The sequence below is a fragment of the Diadema antillarum genome, unplaced genomic scaffold (genome assembly GCF_040938485.1).
Source record: "Diadema antillarum isolate AM-2024a unplaced genomic scaffold, OU_Dant_1.0 scf00000231, whole genome shotgun sequence".
NCBI classification, from domain to species: Eukaryota; Metazoa; Echinodermata; class Echinoidea; order Diadematoida; family Diadematidae; genus Diadema; species Diadema antillarum.
The window spans coordinates 966,911-984,251 of record NW_027271120.1 but is presented as its reverse complement, the minus strand read 5'-3'; the positions used below and the strand labels follow the sequence as shown (position 1 = coordinate 984,251).

Below are 17,341 nucleotides of genomic sequence, written 5' to 3'. Positions count from 1 at the left end.
GGCATACTTTGCAATGTGCCCACGTCAGTGTCACTTCATCAGTGAACATTTGTTGGTTTACGTGATGTGCCACCATGCATTTACACAGTTGAAATTTGTAGAATCCATGAACTGGATTTAAACTACCTTTTTATTCAAAACCCAAACCTCTCTGTATAAAAACGTAATCTTGATAATGACTTGGAGTCCGCATTGTTTCCTGCCAGGAGAGTCATAGTGAACCAGTGGGAGACACCGAGCCAGATGGCAGCACGGAGGATGTGATGATCAAACTGATCAGGGTGGTGGCCAACCTCTCCATCAACCCCGACATTGGACCCCTCATCGCCGCCAACGAGACCTGTGTCGACCTCCTCATGCAAGTCCTCGGTGAGACGGTTGTTTCTACACTTCTTTATTTTCTTCTTCTTCTTCATCTTCTTCTCTTTTTTTTTTGTATTTTCCCATGTATTCTTCTTTTTCTACTTCATCTTCATCTTCTTCTTCTTCTTCTTCTTCATATTCCTCCTCTTCATCTTTTCTTCTTTGCTAGTCACCTGGGGGAAACCAGGAGGGGTTTGGTATCATCTGCCTGTGTTTTCATTTAAAGCCTTAGTGTAACTCATCTGCTTTGCTCTAACTTGCAAAGGTTTTTCTGAACCATTTAATTTAACCTGTTTAGGAGGGTCTGATATTGCTACAACACGCATTTCCCATAGACACCTGCCCGAGTATACTCGGGACTCATCCTCAACAGGTTAAAGGGTGTGTACAGTTCTGGTCGAGGTGAGGATTTAGCTTTTTACGTTTTGCGAGATATTCAGAAACCACTCTATGAGATGTCAAAGAGCATGCAATTTTAAGGGGTATCAAAAGTTTATTTGACGAAAATCGGTTTTGAAATGGCTGAGATATCCAAAAACAAGGTGAAACAAAGCGATCCTAATAAAAGGCGTGGCCTGTCACCTTTTATTAATATCACTTTTTTGGATATCTCAGCCATTTGAAAGCCAATTTTCATCAAATAAACGTTGAATCCTCCTTAAAATTACATGCTCTTTCATATTTCATAAGAGGTTTCTCCGTATCTCACTTAGGAATGTTCGAAACATGAATTCCCACCTAAACCAGTTCTGTACAGTCCCTTTAAGAGGGGAAAAAAGGCAACAGAACAAACAAACGGCAGACTCAATGCCAGGTAGACCACCCGGAGTTATCCAATGCATTTGTAGCGCCAAGATTTTGTCTTGTTGGTTTTTTTTACAATCCTTCATATTTCCAAGCAAAAAATTTGGTTACCTGTCGCAGAGTTTATGCAATTTTATTGTGTACTCATTAAAACATGCTGTAGTCATGAGTATGGCATCCAAAGCTACTGGCAGGTATTACATTTGATTTGCAAGGCTGTATCTGTCCTGCATACATTTTCAATTGGGATTACGCTTAGGTTGTTAGAGACTAGACAAACTATATTTAACTCATCAGTCTTCTAGGATACCAGCCTGAGCTTCATACAGTACAGACAGCCAGTGTGGCTAGGCCAGCGATGTTCCATAAGCTAGATGTTCAGCCAATCCTTAGCAGCATACATGTTTGTTCCCTCTCACTTTTATGCTCTGTCATGTCATTGACCTCTGACCTCTGACCTCTAGAATCGAAGGACATCCACCATAGCGAGGAGTTGGTGCTGAATGCCCTCATCACCATCAACAACCTTTCCTTCTATGACATCATCAACAGTGCCATCGTGGAGAGGCAGATACAGATCGCCAGATGTGAGTGCTTGCCCCTCAGGGGCAGGATCTGGGCTCAATTCTGACATTTTCTAGTTTGGTTTCGATTTGAGTCCATTATTACATCTTCATTCACTTATAAGTACAACAGCAACTGCTTGACAAGAGTACTGTATGCGCATATATTTAACAGGTCTAAATTTTCGCGAGTCAGGACTTCCCAACATTGACGTGAGTGGTTAATTTTGCGATCGTGGAGTACTGAACTTAATGGAGAAATGTATTTGTGTTCGTCACATTCATATCAGGATCAGAATCAATATTTTTGTGTGTCTTTTATTTCGCAAATAGCACCTGACTCGCGAAATTCGCAAAAATAAAAACCTCGCAAAATATTCGGCATAAACAGTATGCAAAAGTTATAAAGTGCAATACAAATTCAATTCAATTTGATCTCATATTTGTCAGAGTAAGAAAAATATTTGTATTGTTATATCATGTGGTATTGCTTTTTTCCCCAAATATACTTTTAACCACATTCTTTTTGCTGACAGGAAGATCCTTAAAACAGGGGGAACTGGTGCTGGTAGACAAAATAGCGGCAAAATCCTGTGTCCATGCAAACAGTCGTATGTCCACATAAGGAATCATCCTACCAGTACATTTTGGAACCAGAAGTGCAAAATGAAGTATTAGGGAGCATTTTAAGTGGTACAGTAACTGATATTTGTGAAGCTGATGTTTTGAATGACAAATTATTTCCATTTCATGAGATTTAAGCACTGCCTGATGCACTCACTCCAGCCTGCAATGGGGAGGGGAGAAGGGGAGGGGGAAGAGGGAGGAGGAGGGGGAAGAGGGGGGGGGGGGAGGGGGAGTGGGAGGGGGAGTGGGAGGGGAGGCGAGGAAGAGAGGGGGAGGGGTGGGATCAATAGGCATGTGCCGTTGATACACCAACAAATTTGGTAATTGTAATCATGCATGTTTGAAATTGACTGTGAGGTTTATGATCTTCTGTTCTGACTAGTGCTACTGAAGCAGCTGGTTACTGACCACACGGAAGGAATGATCGAGTCGTCCAGGGTCTTTGGAAATCTGTCACGTTCCATCGATATACGCAACTTTATCACGGCAAAGAAGGGTGAGTTCTCATCTGGGTCATCGTGTGACCTAAACTATTTCAGTGCTTGGTAATTGGTTGATGAAAAATATCAAGGTCTGTAGTCTCAAAGATGAGCAGGAGTTTCAAGGAGATTCAAAGATGTGAATCTTCCCCTGTAGCTTATAACAGGCTAGAAATATTAGTATCAATTCTCACACAAATCATTACAGACCAGTAAACCAATACAGAATTATGAGGAAATATCAACACAAACAAATGCAAATGAAAGATGCTCCATTTTTGTGTGATTTTCTTGGACTTAAGTGGGTGGGGGGCTAATTTGCCCACAGATCTCTGCCATTTATTATCAGTTGTGTTCAAACTTTATGTGTCAATGTCCCATCATGTATTTTATGAGAATGCATAGTCAGAGTTATGGTATTTATTGTTATTCTGAATATGTGTCTAATAATGGTGCACAAGATGTGAAAGAACAAAAAAAGAAAATGGTGTGAGCATTGCCCATTATGTAATAACCAAGACTGAATTGTTAATTTTTCCCAAAACATTTATGCTAATTTATGCATAATGTTTTTTATACATCTGATTTGGAGCTCTAACTCCCTAAGTAAACCTTCAAATTTGTTAATTTTTTTGTTTAATTTATTTTTGTAGTGTTATGAACAAATTTATATTAAAAGAAAATAGTTGTGGTATTGAAATTAATTTCTTATGTATTTCTTTTTAATTTATCACATATACCATTTATCCCGTGTATTACCCATTCATGCGCGAATGTATGCATGTGATAGGTGAGCGATGTGTCATTCTGTTTGGACTATTGTGCATTCTTATTGAGTGTATTAAAGGACAAGTTCACCTTCATAAACATAAGGATTGAGAGAATGTAGCGATATTAGTTGAATAGTTGAAGAATGGAACCCGAGTTTAGCCCAGCCGTGGATTGAGATAGTTAAGCCGTGAAGCTTGTTTATTCGATCTGTGAATAGATCAAAACCGTAAAACAAAGAAACTATTAGCGTCTTGTTGCTAATACACATGCAGTAACTTGGACATGTGAATCACATGTAATACTCAGGCATGCCTTGTACACTGAACTTGGACTTCTGAATCACATGTACATTATTCATGCACGTCTTGTACATTATACACTTGTATATGATTAAATCTTTACATTGCCTGACATGCATATAGACTCAAAGACTTCTCTTATTGTCACTGTCTCTTATTACCTTCATAGTATATTGTACGTGTATTGTACATGTACACTTCACCTGGATTTATACCTGTCACATATTGAAAAGCAACTAATAAACCATCATGTTTCTGTTACATACATACATTGTGGGGAGTATCAATGGAACATGCACATTGAATGCTTGGAATTTACTATGACACTTGTATGCTAGATGTATGCTAGTTGTATGTAGTAATTTGCTACAACACTTGCCTGCCAAAATTACAGATTCTTTCTGTCTTACTGAAAGAACAGCTTTGTATAATATATAATACACTGGCTCATTGTGCTCATTTACTTTGTACACATGCAGATTAATCTGAGCACTTTATTTGGCACTCTTGCACTGTACTTAGTTGTATTGTGCATATCCTGTCTAATTTGTACTTCTGCACAAACATGTAATTTTGTACAAATACAACACGTGTTAACACCCTTTAACTCTCAGTGACTTTGCTTCATACACTTGCAGTCACAAATCATACGGATATGAAACATAACTTACATTATGTATAAGTCAAACTACCTGTACTTATTCTTCTGTCAAACATCACTTGCATCTACACTCTGATTGTACTGTAGACACTCATAATCTCACTTTGAGCCCGGTAAATGATGCTGAATATACTCAATGTAACACCTTAAAACAAATCTACAACCTGCATTTCTGTATTCGCTTAGCACTATTGTACACTCAACATTGTTACCTCCATACCATGGATTCTACTCAAGAAATGCAAATTAAACCTTACAGTACACCACTGAGTAGATTCTTACACTTGAGATTCCACTTTAGGCGCTACAAACACTGTACGAACTGCTGTCATTTAACACAGTTCTATAATTACCTTGCAATTTGTCTTGCAATACAAACACCCACACTGATGCATGTCGATAAATCATACACAAAGAACCTATTAACGTGTGGTGACCTTTTCCCACTATCAACTCTATTCACCAACAGCTTTGTCTCTTTAAACCATTATCGACATTTATATAACTCTCTAAATCTGTCTTAATGTCAATTTCTGTCACAACTGTATCTTCACACAACCACCACATCAGGTTGATGAAATGACATTACACATAGTTCATAAATTCCCGGCATTACATGCCTTGACATAAACGTGCATTACATGAACATGCACTACTGTTCACGTGCAATACCTGTATAACCATGTACGTACCACGTTGCAACTCACCAGTACGCATGCAACAAATTCAACACTGTAACTGAGTTCAAATGAGTTCATAAGTTCGCTCAAGCATACACTTATTTGCTTTCTTTCAGTTTTTAATGTTCATTTCACATTTTCCGGTATTTACTTACTCCTGTAGCGGGACTAAACTTGACTTGCATGAGTCTTCTGCAGAAACGGACGAGTCAGCATTCGCATCCCATGACGCGACCAGTCTTCACGTTGGAACAATCAGCTGCTAACTAACTGAATGGCACAATTAGAAACTGCGCGAAACGTGACAAATGACAACTTTCACTCACTGCGCATGTCGTCTATGGTGTCTTCAAATTACCAATGACGCAAATTTTCCTAACCAGAATCAAAACCGCTTCGCTCCGCGAAACATCCTCCCCACCCAATGAGGAAATCTCTCCTCATGATCGCTTTAACACTGAATTTATCACAAACAAATCACTCGTCGTATCCCTCAGCTGGGTAGATCACTGCGATTTTCGTAACTGGACGTCGATACTCAGCAGTTGGCGTTTTCACCTTCACATTGCGCACCTTACCATCCGGTCCCGGGTAGACTTGGATAACGCGGGCGATGGTCCATTTCCCTCGAACCGCGTTCGCGTCAGCCATCATCGCGACGTCGTCGACACGTACGTTGCGGCGATCGACGTGCCATTTCTGTCGCGGTGCTAACAACGGAAGAACGTCTCTCGTCCAGCGATGCCAGAATGTGTCGACAATTCGCTGAATGAATTCGACACGATGCCTCGGATTTCTCGTTTCCCGGAACGGCCCTTGAGCGACGTCGCTAGATGCACGCCCCAACAGCATATCATTGGGACATAGGTAGTTGCCGTCATCGGGATCAGTCGGAATCCTGCCAATCGGTCGCTGATTCACAAGGTTGGCGACCTCCAGCAGGCACGTATACAGCTCAAACGGTGTCAAGATCTGCTCCCCAATTGCCCTCTTCAGAGCATACTTGCAGCTTTTAACCAGAGACTCTGCACTGCCATTCTGATGGGGGGCAGCGGGTGTCGTGAATGTCCATTCCGTGCCTTTCTCAGCACAGAATTCTCGTAGCTCCTCTTTAGACCAGCCTCTTACCATGTCTCGTAGTTCACGCTGTGCACCAATGAACTGAGTTCCATTATCGCTTAGGATTTTCCCTGGCTGGCCCCTTATAGCGAAGAATCGTCGAAGCACTTGCAGGAATTCCATCGTGGAACAGTCTGTTGCAAGCTCAAGGTGGACGGCCCTTGAGTTTAAGCATGTGAACAGGACGCCATAGTTTTTTGCAGTCTTGTTTCGTCCTACCCTCACTTGGAAAGGACCGAAATAGTCACATGCCGTGTAGTGAAATGGCGGCATATGTGGAGATAGCCTCTCGGTAGGCAGGTCTGCCATTTCCTGGGTCTCAGTCTTGTGGTCGAATGCTCGGCAAACTGTACATCTGAACTTTACTGTTTTTGCCAAATTATGCCCTTTCAATATCCAGTATCTGCGTCGAGCCTTAGCAGTCGTTACTGCCACTCCATTGTGACCACTCTCGTGGAAATGCCGTGTAATCAGGGTAGATATCCAATGCTCATATGGAAGTAGCACTGGATGCTTCATTTCAAATGACATTTCAGCCTTGTCTACTCTTCCCCCTACCCTGATTATGCCTGTTTCGTCTGTGTATGGGCTGAGGGTCTTTAATTCTCCCTTGTCGACTCTGGCCTTTAATGACTGCTGGGCTTTCTCGATCAGGAAATTTTCTCCCTTCTGTAGGTCATCAGGTGTCAAAGTGCAATCTGTGTCTTTCTCACTCTCGTCAGTTTCTCTTTTGCACTTTGCCTTCAGCTTTCTCAGGAACCTCAGCACATATGATGTCACCCGGATCAATTTTCTCCAGCTGGAGAATTTGGCACAGTCTATGACATCCTCATCTGGTAGTTGGGTGATGTTTAGAACTGACTGTTCTTTTCTCATTTCCTTCTCCATTTCAGGCATCTTTTCCTCTGCCTTGCCTTCTTCAGGCCAATCTGACATAGGCTTACGAAGGAAGTCAGGTCCATGTTGCCATCTGGCGGTCAGTTGATCTGCATCTAGCCCTCTCGACAGGTCATCTGCTACGTTCAATTCTCCGGGGATATGACGCCACTTACTCGGGTCAGTAGCAGTCTGGATTTCACCAACTCGGACAGCGACAAACATCTTGTAACTCCTGGCCTTACTCTTTACCCAAGATAGTGTTATCATGCTGTCAGTCATGAAGATAACATCTGCCAGGTCCAATGACATCTCAGTTCTGATTGTGGTGTACAACCTGCTTGCGAGTACCGCTGCTTGCAGTTCAAGCCTTGGGATAGTCAACTGTTTCAGCGGTGCCACCCTAGACTTTGCTGTCACAAACCGCACCTCGTACCTCGCCTCGTCTACCTCCCATCTGAGATACGCACATGCTCCGAATGCCTCCATGGATGCATCACAAAAAATGCAAAGAGTTGGCTTGCCTCTGGCATTAGTTGGGGTCAAACATCTCTGAAATCTGACATTTGTCAGCTTTTCCATTTCTCGGAACAGCTTTCTCCATTCTGTCTGACTCTCCTCGGGTAGTTCATCATCCCAGTTCAAGCCTTCCTCCCACAGCCTCTGCAGTGCGATCTTTGCTCGTATCACTATGGGGGTTGCGAATCCAATGGGATCGAAGATACGTGCAACTTGGCTAAGGATGCTCCTCTTTGTCATCTTGATTGCTTGAATTGCATTCTCATTCAGTTTGACTTTGTATGAGAATGTGTCTGAGTCATTTTCCCATACCACACCCAGGACTTTCTCGTCAGTGATCGTCTTCAGTAGTCTGGGCTTTTCGGCATTCCCATCATGTCCTCTGGAGAACTCCTTGTTTGATCTCCATCCCTTTACTTTGAACCCTCCATCAGCCAGTACTTTGTCGATACTTCTGCTCAGCTCCTCTGCCTCTGTCACTGTCGGCACCGATGCACAGATGTCATCCATGTAAGTATCATGCATGATGGTTGATGCAGCTTTCGGATACATCTTAGCGCCTTCCTCAGCTGTCTTCCGCAATGCCGTCTGTGCCATAGCTGGGGATGGCTTATCACCGAAAGTGACAACTCTCATGATATAGACATCTGGCTGCTTATCCTGATTCAAATTCCTCCACAGAAAGCGGTGGACGTGCTGGTCCCTTTCAGGTATCATCACTCTGTGGTACATCTTGGATATGTCTGCGCAGAGTGCCACCTCGTGTTCCCTGAATCGCATCAGTACACCAAACAGTCTATTCAGCAGATCTGGACCCTTCATCCAATAGTCGTTAAGCGAGTGTCCCTGGTAGGAAGCAGATGAGTTGAATACGATTCGGATGGGGGTACTCTGCTTTTCCGGTCGAACGACCGCATGATGCGCAATGTAGTGCACTGGGCCTTCATACAATCGCACTTCATCCTTTGACAGCTTTCTGGCAAATTTCATTTCAACCATCTCCTGGATCTGTCTGTCATATGCGTCTGCATGGTTGGGATTTTTTGCCAGTTTCCTCTCAGTAGCATATAGCATTCTCTCAGCCTGAGCCTTGTTATCCGGTAGAAGATCCGGCTCCTTTTGCCATGGATAGGGAACAAGCCACTGCTTGCCGACCTTCTGACAGGAGTCACTGATAAGCTTACTCTCATCCATTTCCTGTCTACTCAGTCCGTCCTGTTGGTACTGGCTGGGACCATGACAAACTCCCATCGACTCTGTTGTCCAGAAATCTTTCAAGTCCACAGCATCTGTAACCATCACATTCAAAACTGTGTTTTTGGCAGCCTGATGATCCGGGTCAGCTCCAAATACCACCCATCCCAGGGGGGTATGTCTGGCAACCAAATTTCCTTTCTGCCTGGTTTCTCCTGTGTGCAGTTTAGCATGATCAATTCCAACCAGGACGTCAATCGATCCGCTGCTACGATGTAGACAGTTCTGTCCCAGGTTGAACGTCTTGCACAAGCCATCTGTCTGGACTTGTACTATATCATCATTGATGGAATCCAGTCCGACAGCCGACACTCTGTACACTCTGTTGTCATCGAGAGATCGAAGTCTTAGTCTGTAGATCTTTGTCTGGACCTCTTCAGTGACACAGCCAACTTTCGTGATGTTGATGGATATCGGCTTTCCCTTCAACCCTAGGTTCTCTGCGACTGATCGTCTGACAAGGCTAATTTGTGCACCAGAATCCAGTAGACAGTTAGCTGAGTAGCTCTGGTCCTTGGAACCCATCATAGTAATTGTCACAACAGGCAGAAGGGCTGTTTTACCTGAAACACTTGCCACTATCTCACGAGCTGTTTCTTTGTGCAGCAGAGGATGATGAAAGGATGTGCACTGTTCTCCGTTCAATTTCTCTGTGCACCTCTTCCGTCGCTTACAAGTTTTCATGTTGTGATCCCTTCCTGCTCTCTTCAAGCAACTGTAGCATGCATGATTGTCTTTCATCATTTGGAACCTTTCAGGCTGACTCTTTGACAGGAGCTTCTTACACTGGTCAACCCAGTGATCAGATGATTTACAAATCCAGCATTTGTAGTCTGCCTGTTTACCTGACTTATCCTCTTCAGCGATGTGACTAACTGAAGCACTGGATCGTTTGTCTTTCTGTTGAGTGGAAGACCGTGCATCTCGAAGAGGGGCCGATGCTCTTAATCTCATCTTCATTTCCCCACTCATCCAGGTTCGCAGTGCCTCAAAGGTAGCCTCCTGTCTATCCCTCTGTAGGTAGCGGAACCAAACCTTGCGATCATTGCTGGTCATCTTTCTTTCCACCAGTGCCAGCATGTGGCTGTTATCCATATCTCCCGTTCTCCCCACTTCCTTCAGTGTGTTGTAACTTCTCATCACAATGTGCACAAGATCGCAGAATCTTGCATCATCTCCCTCTTTCAGTGGGGGGAACCGCTCCATTTCATCTACGATTACATCTGCCACAAGCCTCGGATCGCCGTATATGGAGTCCAGCAATGCCCATGCTTCATCATAGTCATTTCCTATCCCTCTGATTAGCTCCAAAGGCTTTCCGTGTAATGCTGTACGAAGGATGGTCATCGCGTCCCGTTTACTGTATCGGTCAATCAAATGGTGAAAGTCCGATTTGAACGTAGAGTACACTCTCACGTCTCCGCCGAAACGTGGCAGTTTGGGCCGCTCTACCTGTACTCTGAATGCAGACTCTACTTGTGGACTGTCAGATTCATCTGGCCTTTCAGGTGAGGCGACATTGCTGCTAACATTTACAGCCGGTGGTGTCTCAGCTCTCTCAGATGCCTCACTTGCTTTTGCTTTGATGCAATCCTTGACCTTTATCTGCATATCCATGAAGCTTGACTGACACTCTTCCAACCAAGTGCCCTCTTTAAGGAACTGCTCGTCATCCTCGATGATCTCACAGTAGGCTTCATGTTTCTCCTCTAAGTCCTTATATGCTAACTCCAGATTCTGTAAGGACTCGGTGACCTCGTCAAGATTCCTGTTGCTGTCCAGCAATTTCTGCAAGGCGTTCAATAATCGGGTCAGCTTTGCCTTAGCAGTCCTCCTCTTGATCTTGAGGTCCTTCTCTTTCTGTTCTGCACTCATGACTGCATGCAGTGTTCCCTCTGTCTCCTATTCCAGGTCAGCAAGGAATCGAATTTGATGAATAGTTGAAGAATGGAACCCGAGTTTAGCCCAGCCGTGGATTGAGATAGTTAAGCCGTGAAGCTTGTTTATTCGATCTGTGAATAGATCAAAACCGTAAAACAAAGAAACTATTAGCGTCTTGTTGCTAATACACATGCAGTAACTTGGACATGTGAATCACATGTAATACTCAGGCATGCCTTGTACACTGAACTTGGACTTCTGAATCACATGTACATTATTCATGCACGTCTTGTACATTATACACTTGTATATGATTAAATCTTTACATTGCCTGACATGCATATAGACTCAAAGACTTCTCTTATTGTCACTGTCTCTTATTACCTTCATAGTATATTGTACGTGTATTGTACATGTACACTTCACCTGGATTTATACCTGTCACATATTGAAAAGCAACTAATAAACCATCATGTTTCTGTTACATACATACATTGTGGGGAGTATCAATTGAACATGCACATTGAATGCTTGGAATTTACTATGACACTTGTATGCTAGATGTATGCTAGTTGTATGTAGTAATTTGCTACAACACTTGCCTGCCAAAATTACAGATTCTTTCTGTCTTACTGAAAGAACAGCTTTGTATAATATATAATACACTGGCTCATTGTGCTCATTTACTTTGTACACATGCAGATTAATCTGAGCACTTTATTTGGCACTCTTGCACTGTACTTAGTTGTATTGTGCATATCCTGTCTAATTTGTACTTCTGCACAAACATGTAATTTTGTACAAATACAACACGTGTTAACACCCTTTAACTCTCAGTGACTTTGCTTCATACACTTGCAGTCACAAATCATACGGATATGAAACATAACTTACATTATGTATAAGTCAAACTACCTGTACTTATTCTTCTGTCAAACATCACTTGCATCTACACTCTGATTGTACTGTAGACACTCATAATCTCACTTTGAGCCCGGTAAATGATGCTGAATATACTCAATGTAACACCTTAAAACAAATCTACAACCTGCATTTCTGTATTCGCTTAGCACTATTGTACACTCAACATTGTTACCTCCATACCATGGATTCTACTCAAGAAATGCAAATTAAACCTTACAGTACACCACTGAGTAGATTCTTACACTTGAGATTCCACTTTAGGCGCTACAAACACTGTACGAACTGCTGTCATTTAACACAGTTCTATAATTACCTTGCAATTTGTCTTGCAATACAAACACCCACACTGATGCATGTCGATAAATCATACACAAAGAACCTATTAACGTGTGGTGACCTTTTCCCACTATCAACTCTATTCACCAACAGCTTTGTCTCTTTAAACCATTATCGACATTTATATAACTCTCTAAATCTGTCTTAATGTCAATTTCTGTCACAACTGTATCTTCACACAACCACCACATCAGGTTGATGAAATGACATTACACATAGTTCATAAATTCCCGGCATTACATGCCTTGACATAAACGTGCATTACATGAACATGCACTACTGTTCACGTGCAATACCTGTATAACCATGTACGTACCACGTTGCAACTCACCAGTACGCATGCAACAAATTCAACACTGTAACTGAGTTCAAATGAGTTCATAAGTTCGCTCAAGCATACACTTATTTGCTTTCTTTCAGTTTTTAATGTTCATTTCACATTTTCCGGTATTTACTTACTCCTGTAGCGGGACTAAACTTGACTTGCATGAGTCTTCTGCAGAAACGGACGAGTCAGCATTCGCATCCCATGACGCGACCAGTCTTCACGTTGGAACAATCAGCTGCTAACTAACTGAATGGCACAATTAGAAACTGCGCGAAACGTGACAAATGACAACTTTCACTCACTGCGCATGTCGTCTATGGTGTCTTCAAATTACCAATGACGCAAATTTTCCTAACCAGAATCAAAACCGCTTCGCTCCGCGAAACATTAGTAGAACACATCATTGAAAGTTTGAGGAAAATCAGACAATCCGTTCAAAAGTTATGAATTTTTGAAGTTTTTGTGCAGTACCCGCTGGATGAGAAGACTACTGCAGTGTATGAATAACTTAAATGTCACATGCGTACAACAATATAAGGAAAATATAAAGAGAATTTCACAAAATTCCATCTTTTGAAAAAAGTACACATTCCCCTGACTCGTTACCGACAAATGTTATGGGTAATATTATTCCCCCTGCCTTTAGAAAGAGGCAAGTCAAGTGCACTTTTATTATGCCCAAAAAGTGAAAATATGTTGAATTTTCTTTTACGTTTTCTTTATACTGTTGTACGCATATGACTCACAAGCTGTAGTAGTCTCCTCATCCAGCGGTTCCAACACAAAAATTAAAAAAATTCATAACTTTTGCATCGATTGTGCAATTTTCCTCAAACTTTCACTGATGTGTTCTACTAATATTGTTGCATTTTCTCAATCCTTATGTTTATGAAGGTGAACTTGTCCTTCAAAGGAATGTTACCTCAAGAGCATTTTCACAGAAGGGTTGTCGGGATAATTTCTGGGTAACACAGGGGAAATGTGGAGGTAATTACCCTCGCTGGCTAGGGTAGAATTCGTCAAAAGTTACTGCAGCAACGTCTCTGCAACATTTTGCAGGGACCTTTTCAGCATTTTACGTAGGGACCATTTTAAGATTGCCCGGACGTTTTCGCTGAAGCTGAAGGGCTCTGCTAAACTTGGGCGTTAGTTTCCATGGTTACAGAACCCGTCAATCATTTTGCTTTTGCTCGTTACAGTGGATGAGATGATGGTGATGCTGCTGGATTCCGGTAACCGGGAGGTGGTCTACACGGCATGCGGTGTGCTGATTAACTTGATGGCAGATGAGATCAGGAGACCCACCCTCAAGAAGGAGGGAGGGATTAGCAAGTGAGTGTTCGTGGTTTATGATGAAATCCTTGATTAAATAAACCTCCAAACTTCCAATCACTTTTACTATACGACCAGAGGTAGACAGCCTGTACAAAATGCTTTGTGCATTGCCTCAAATTTCTCTTAATTTTTCAGTATTTGTGTGTAAAATATTAAAGAGAAAGTGCTGCCTGATTCCACCCAAAAGGAGCTATTAACACTGGAAGGAAATGAAAAAAAAATAAAAGGTTGTTAAGATAGTTTCAGTTCCCTTCAAAACCATTAAATAGCATGTGTGAAATGATTATATGTTAGATTCTGAGTCTCTTTGCATTTCCTTGTTGGAGGGAGATCGAGTTTTCTTATAGTCTGATTAGGAGAGGCCAGAAGTACTTGTACCTGTAGAAAATAAATAGAAATCTAAAAGATAGATGTTGCTATGAATCTTGAAAATCAATAAAAAGCATAGATTAAAAAAAAGATGGATTTCTTCAAGTTTGAGAGGGGCTTAGCAGTAAACAGCTAACAGGATTATTTTGGCAAACGAAAATGGATATGTCTTCTTTAAACCTTGCTGCAGTATGTACACTGATCAGAACAAAAGCTTTGAAACATAATGAAACAATAAAATGTTGAGGAGGGATCACACAATCATAATGATGGATTAGGATAAGATAGGATATTCATACCATGCTTGAGAGGCCTTGTGTAACATACAATGTACATATAAGTGCTAAGTTTCGGAAGAAAGAAAATTGACTTATTAAATGCAAATGAAATGGCCTTGCATGGTATGTCAGAGTGTGTGGGCACTTAAAGGCTTTATTAGCAAGAAGTACCATAAATAACGGTGTCCTAATCGCACCCATGTATTAATGCATCCCCTTTTTGGGCCGTCAGGGGAAAAAAAATACAATTTGCCTCAGCATACCTCTTCCTATTTTCCTTTGTGAACATTTGATTTGATTTTCCCCATGGCGTGATGAATCTTTTTGCAGGGTTGAACGAACATCTCAGATTCATAAAATGATTTATCATTGTTTTTACTCAAGGCCAATTAAATGAAAGAAATATAGAATCATAATGTTTAAAATCATGTCGGTGGTCTTTGACTTCTGCTAGCTTCTAAACATTCTTTCCCTGTTCATTCCCCAAGGCCCCAGACTGTTTAAGTTTTGACAAAGAGATGAGTACCTGGTAGTGATGCGTAAGTGATATACAGTTGTCTAGTTGTGGTAGGGATTATGGAAGAACATTGATGTTGCTGGCACGATGTTTCTTCCGTAGCGGTACATAGACAAAATGGCTTGCCATGGATGTTTCAAGTGGTATTATTAACGTCAATTCCGTAATGCGCCATTACATTTCAAATGATTAAAATGTCTCAAATGTGTCTTTATTTGAACATTCCACTATCCTAACCACTCACAGGCAAGCTGAGAATGGTATATTGTACACATTAGTGAATCTTGTCTGCACACTATATGCAGACATGCAGTAAGTATTTGCTGTAACAGTGTATAAATCATCCCCTGAATTTTGACCCGTTTCAGTGTGGAAAAAGATGCAGTTAATAACCCGTTATTTACTGTAAGTGACCATCCTTCATTCATCCCTCGCTTTCATTTCTGCCACCATTACCCACCAGATTGATTGATGTCCTGAGGGACTACGGGCGGGGCGACTGGCAGCTGGCCGGCATGGTGTGCATGACGCTATGGAACTACAGTGAGAACATGGCCAAGGCAGTGGACACTCTAGGGGAGCAGGAGACCAATGACCTGTCAGAGCTCCTGGTCGACTACCTCGGTAAGCCCTCCTGGCTATCTTTGCTGATGCTGTTATCCATTCTTATTGAAGATGACAATGTAATGTTACCATCCATTTTCTTCATATGATTCCGGGAGTGACAAGACCCTCTATCTAAAAAAATGTTGAATTTTCTTGAGACAGAGAGAAGAAAACTTTTTTATACAGTACAGGCCAAAAGTTTGGTACCACCCTCAGATTTAAAAGAAAATCATACAAAACACTGCATTCTGCATTCATTCAAATGTATTGATACTGAATGGGCTATGGCAATTCCATTACATCACACAAGCATGTTTCCAACCCATTTTGAGTGCACATCTGTGAACCCCAGTCGATCTTCGTAGTATATTCAAATTTTATGCATATCTTTAAAGCAAAGGTTCCCACTGGGCAATTTGTTACCAATTACCGATATTACCCGATATTACCGGTAATATCACACCAAAAACTTTCGGGATTTAGAAAAACATTAATTTCTTCTACGCGAATGGTCAAGACACATTTTGGCACTTTCCTTGTTGATGAAAAGATATCGATGTTGATGTCAAGTGATGTGGAAACTTTGTCTTTGATGACATTAATAATTGTAATGTTTTAAAACTCCTATCAGTATTTCTGGTATTCAAAGTTCAGTATGGAGGTTTTGGAATATATGCTAATTGAGATCATGAGGTTCTTTTCTTTTTTTTTTGTCTCTGGGGCGATGTGCAGTGTCGCAAGTACCATGATATCGTAGCAAACTGGGAGATTGACACCCACAGAAGTTTGATAAGTTTCTCTTCATCTCCTCATCTTGCTCCCCCATCTCTCCCCTGTCCCCAGATGAGGAGGTTGCCCTGGAGACACCAGAGGGTGTGGACTGGGATGTGGAGACCCAGCAGCTGATGAAGTCCTACTGGAAGACCGAGTTCTGCCCTGTGGCCTCCCAGCTCCTGGACAGGATAGAGCAGCACCACTCCGACCTCGTCCCCATAGATACCCCAACCAATGTCGTCATGGCAACCACGTGAACATATTCTCCCGCGGTTGGCCGTGGTCATCTCAATCTGTGTGCCCTTGTGTGTGTGTGTGTGTGTGTGTGTGTGTGTGTGTTTCTGCGTGCTTGTGTCATGGTGTGTGTTTTCCTAAGAAAAACAATTCCACAAGACATAGACGTGACCTTGGCAATAGAGTTTGCGGTTGTTGTTTGTCTGCATTCAGATGTAAGGCACAACTATCCTGGCTGTTTTTTACAGGAAAGAGCTCTCTACTTGTGTCTTGGAAACATCAGTAGAAGTTTTGTCTCTTCAGGGATACTGTTGTGGCAGCATGTGTAGGATGAAAAATGGTTATAAAGCTTTCGATAATTAGGCTCTGTGTCATACTTCGTGATGTACCTATTCCCAAAATGAGACAAAATTTAGAAAGCATTGGCATTGTCAATAATCGTAAGCTTGTACAGAGTGTGCAGTAAGATATGTCTCTGATTGGACACTTTGCAAGAGAGTATGAAGTATGAAGTATACTATGCGCAGGGAGCCAAATTTAATGAAAGCAATGTCACTATGGCACCAGACTGCCTGCATTGGCTACCAGTATAATCATATCAAAATGACTCCAGTGCAGCACAAGCCATTGTAGGACAGTTGGATTCAGATGCATGCTCTGTGCTATAGGTTGTATAAAGAGGAAACCTGCATAGTGCTTCGAAGTAAACAGACACACAGATAGACAGTCTAAACTTTCTAGCTA

At 41.9% G+C, this 17,341-nt stretch overlaps 2 protein-coding genes across 2 annotated transcripts in view; one reads left to right on the top strand and one right to left on the bottom strand.

Moving 5' to 3' along the window:
- The window catches only part of LOC139724805 (armadillo repeat-containing protein 2-like), a 33,040-nt gene extending 16,329 nt beyond the window's left edge, over window positions 1–16,711 (top strand). Inside the window, 6 exon segments of the mRNA XM_071635928.1 lie at window positions 207–369; window positions 1,632–1,754; window positions 2,740–2,853; window positions 13,684–13,816; window positions 15,447–15,607; window positions 16,433–16,711. Coding sequence (XP_071492029.1) covers window positions 207–369; window positions 1,632–1,754; window positions 2,740–2,853; window positions 13,684–13,816; window positions 15,447–15,607; window positions 16,433–16,620 — 882 coding nt within the window. The 3' untranslated portion in view covers window positions 16,621–16,711.
- Window positions 5,725–11,432, bottom strand: LOC139724812 (uncharacterized). The gene is made up of 3 exons (XM_071635934.1): window positions 8,946–11,432; window positions 6,632–7,394; window positions 5,725–6,553 (listed from the first exon to the last, which is right to left on the bottom strand). The coding sequence occupies exons 1-3, from the start codon at window positions 10,888–10,890 to the stop codon at window positions 5,725–5,727; spliced, it is 3,537 nt and encodes a 1,178-aa protein (XP_071492035.1). The 5' UTR covers window positions 10,891–11,432.
- Window positions 16,712–17,341: the final 630 nt, after the last annotated feature.